This window comes from Limulus polyphemus, unplaced genomic scaffold, assembly GCF_000517525.1.
Source record: "Limulus polyphemus unplaced genomic scaffold, Limulus_polyphemus-2.1.2 Scaffold8436, whole genome shotgun sequence".
NCBI lineage: Eukaryota > Metazoa > Arthropoda > Merostomata > Xiphosura > Limulidae > Limulus > Limulus polyphemus.
The window spans coordinates 27,051-30,522 of NW_013674046.1; the positions used below are offsets into that span (position 1 = coordinate 27,051).

The 3,472-nt window shown below is 34.2% G+C and overlaps 1 protein-coding gene across 1 annotated transcript in view; it reads right to left on the minus strand.

Annotated features, from left to right (window-relative positions):
- LOC111083173 overlaps positions 1-3,237 on the minus strand; it is a gene marked incomplete at its 5' end in the record, with an annotated part of 22,369 nt that extends 19,132 nt beyond the window's left edge. Inside the window, 3 exons of the mRNA XM_022379482.1 lie at positions 1,023-1,318; positions 2,322-2,431; positions 3,115-3,237. Of these exons, the coding sequence (XP_022235190.1) occupies positions 1,023-1,318; positions 2,322-2,431; positions 3,115-3,237 (529 nt within the window). The remainder of the gene's footprint in view (positions 1-1,022; positions 1,319-2,321; positions 2,432-3,114) is intronic.
- Positions 3,238-3,472: the final 235 nt, after the last annotated feature.

Genomic DNA, 3,472 nt, shown 5'->3' on the forward strand with positions numbered 1-3,472 from the left:
TCGCACAACTCTTCGGGTTTATTCAACCCTTGAGTATAAAAACTTGAGAGATTGTCTCACACAACTCTTCGGGTTTATTCAACCCTTGAGTATAAAAACTTGAGAGATTGTCTCACACAACTCTTCGGGTTTATTCAACCCTTGAGTATAAAAACTTGAGAAAGATTAGTAACAAACGGTTATCTGGCTCATCAAAGTCATCTCCTGTACAAAATAATATACCACATTATGAAGCTTTAAACAATTTAGGTTAGTCTGTTACAAGAGACAAACCTATGTACTGAACTTTAAATGAGTTATCTAAACTTCATAGCTTTAATTTCTACTTTATCAACCGAAAACGAAGCATAAAGTATGAAAAAAAAAACAGTTCATATTATTAACAATAGGCCTAACAGGTCTTATAATAAGTATCACTCCTTAATGACTTGTAAGAGTTGTGCACACCATAACAGTTGTTCCAACCACTGCTGTGTTTGTTGCATCCCAGCCGACCTGAAGAGCTCTGAATTGAGCTAAATGCATCATCAGGGATAGATATGGACAGATACAGTGTAGTTTAAATATTATTATTATTATACACTTTTCTAATTCTTGAAAGTCCCTAAGGCTCTAGATAAAAAAAGTAGCATTTAAAAATTTAATTGTTTGTTTTTGAATTTCGCGCAAAGCTACAAGAGGGCTATCTGCGCTAGCCGTCCCTAATTTAGCAGTGTAAGACTAGAGGGAAGGCAGCTAGTCATCACCACCCACCGCCGACTCTTGGGCTACTCTTTTACTAACGAATTGTTGGATTGACCGTCACATTATAACGCCCCCACGGCTGAAAGGGCGAGCATGTTTGGTGGTATGCGGATTCGAACCCGCGACCCTCAGATTGTGAGTCGAGCGCCTTATCCACCTGGCCATGCCGGGCCTTAAAAATTTAATAGGCCTAATACTAGTGTTTTATGGTAAATATAATTATTACATAACTTGTATAGAAAATCTCACAACAACAACAAGATGTGATTTTTTTTTACCTGGTAAACATCGAAGACCTTTTTTTACGAACACCTTGGCTAGGTGTTGTACAGTCAGGAGTATCAACTTCGGTTATTTGCTCGTTCTGACTTTCTGTAATCTGCATGGTTGAATGAGGGATCGGTTCTGGTAGAGAAGGAACTACGTCCTGTGCGGGTCGATGCTTAATTGAAATATGCATGTCTATGAGTATGTCTACCAACGTCAGCTTCAACTCTTGATTAAAAGTCAGTGGCCAGCCATGATGTTCTAAAAACGTGTATTCCAGTTTTATGTGTCTGTTGAGGTCATAAAGCTGAAACGTGAAAAAAAAAACAACTATAAATATTTGCCGAAAACACGCATCATCTTTTTTTTTCCTTCTTAAAATGGAGCTTCGATATGAGCCCTCGAATAAGCTTAATTAAGATAGAATATTCAGTCTTAATTCAAAAAATGATTTGAACTTAGAAATATATCCATCAGAGAAATATGATCAAGTTATATGAAAGGAACTCTATTCAAATATTTGAAAAGAAACAATCTCTACACTCTATTTTCAGGCACACTTTGTGTTACTGAAATATCTAATAAATATGATATTCTCATAAAGTGAACTTATCAAGATTTACAGGACTATCTTGGGGGGGGATGAAATATCTAATAAATATGATGTTCTCATAAAGTGAACTTATCAAGATTTACAGGACTATCTTGGGGGGGGGGGAGATAGGATTAAGGCTTTTAATTTGCTCTGTAAACAACTGTATGAGAGTACAAAAATTTAAGATTGGGAAAAAAACAGAGTAGACTCCAATGAAGACGGTATTACTTTTTTAAAAAGGGGTGATTGACTTATGGAATGAGTTGCACTTTCCAGGAGTTTATGAAGGTAATCGACGACTTCCTAAAAATAAAGATGGGTTTAAATATGTAATTATTTCCTAGGGTGGTTGTGAATAGTCCATTGTTGTTACCTTATCACCATCAAGTTAATGCAGGGAGCCACTTATCTTGACCTCGTCTCTACTCAATGAACAAAAGACTATATTTAGAGTTTAAATTCTTAAAACTAAATTATTTTAGTAATCTTTCTCCGACGAATTCTCCAGTAAAATAAACCGAAAGTAAGATGCATAACTTAGTCGATATTATTTTACATGAATTTATGTATATTTTCGAAGAACCCTAATTTATTTTCGCTTTTTTTTTCTTTATCACAACTTAAAAGTCATTATGAAGAGGGAGTTTCAAAGAATTTCCAGTAATCCAAATATAATCGCAACTCAAAACTTCTGTAATCACTAAAGAAAACTTACTTGCCCATCAATAGTTTCTCTCACTTTTTTGACATTCCAATTAAGATCTGCGAAAATGAAGCCGAGACACTCTCCGCTAGGTACTAAAATGATGCCAACCCGGTTCTTTTCTGTGAGAGGTAACAAACAAAGCTTTCTTTACATCAAAAAAAACTGTAGTTACGAGTTAATCTGAAGAAAACTATACGTTTTTAAACCTTTTTTTTATCAAACTCAACTTTAATTGTTACTTCTTCGAAGGTCTCCAACTAACAAACTAGTTCTTTGATACTGTTACCTAACTTCAGCTGAGGCTAGTTCCATATATTGGCATAAGTATGCCCCTGATGCCCCAGCAATTGTGGGGGGCTGGAACCAAAAGAGGGCTCCAGTCCCGACCATAATTACAATTATAGGGAAATAAATGTAGGTGGTCCAACTACTTTTTTTTTATTCAGGGGAGGAGTCCGTTTTTTTGTAGTTACACCATCGAACGGATATACTGTACTTAAGACTCTTTTCTTACATATAGTTAGTGAGAAAACTTACAAAGGTTTTAATGCTATTAGTTGTAAGAAAATTGTGACACACTCTACTAAAACAACAGTTACTTGTTACTAAGTTTCATGCTACAAAGGTTTTAATGCTATTAGTTGTAAGAAAATTGTGACACACTCTACTAAAACAACAGTTACTTGTTACTAAGTTTCATGCTACAAAGGTTTTAATGCTATTAGTTGTAAGAAAATTGTGACACACTCTACTAAAACAACAGTTACTTGTTACTAAGTTTCATGCAGGGTTAAAACCTTACCGAAATGTCGTCGTATGCAGATTGTCTTTTTATCAGTAATCAGGTGATTTGTTGTAATCATTCGTTCCTGCTCTTTTCGAATTGGGTATCTACACATCAAGAAAGAAAAGACAAATGTATAATCTGTGTTTACATTAACACAAACATAAGGACAATAATGTATAATCTGTGTTTACATTAACATAAACATAACATAAGGACAATAATGTATAATCTGTGTTTACATTAACATAAACATAACATAAGGACAATAATATATAATCTGTGTTTACATTAACATAAACATAACATAAGGACAATAATGTATAATCTGTGTTTACATTAACATAAACATAACATAAGAACAATAATGTATAAT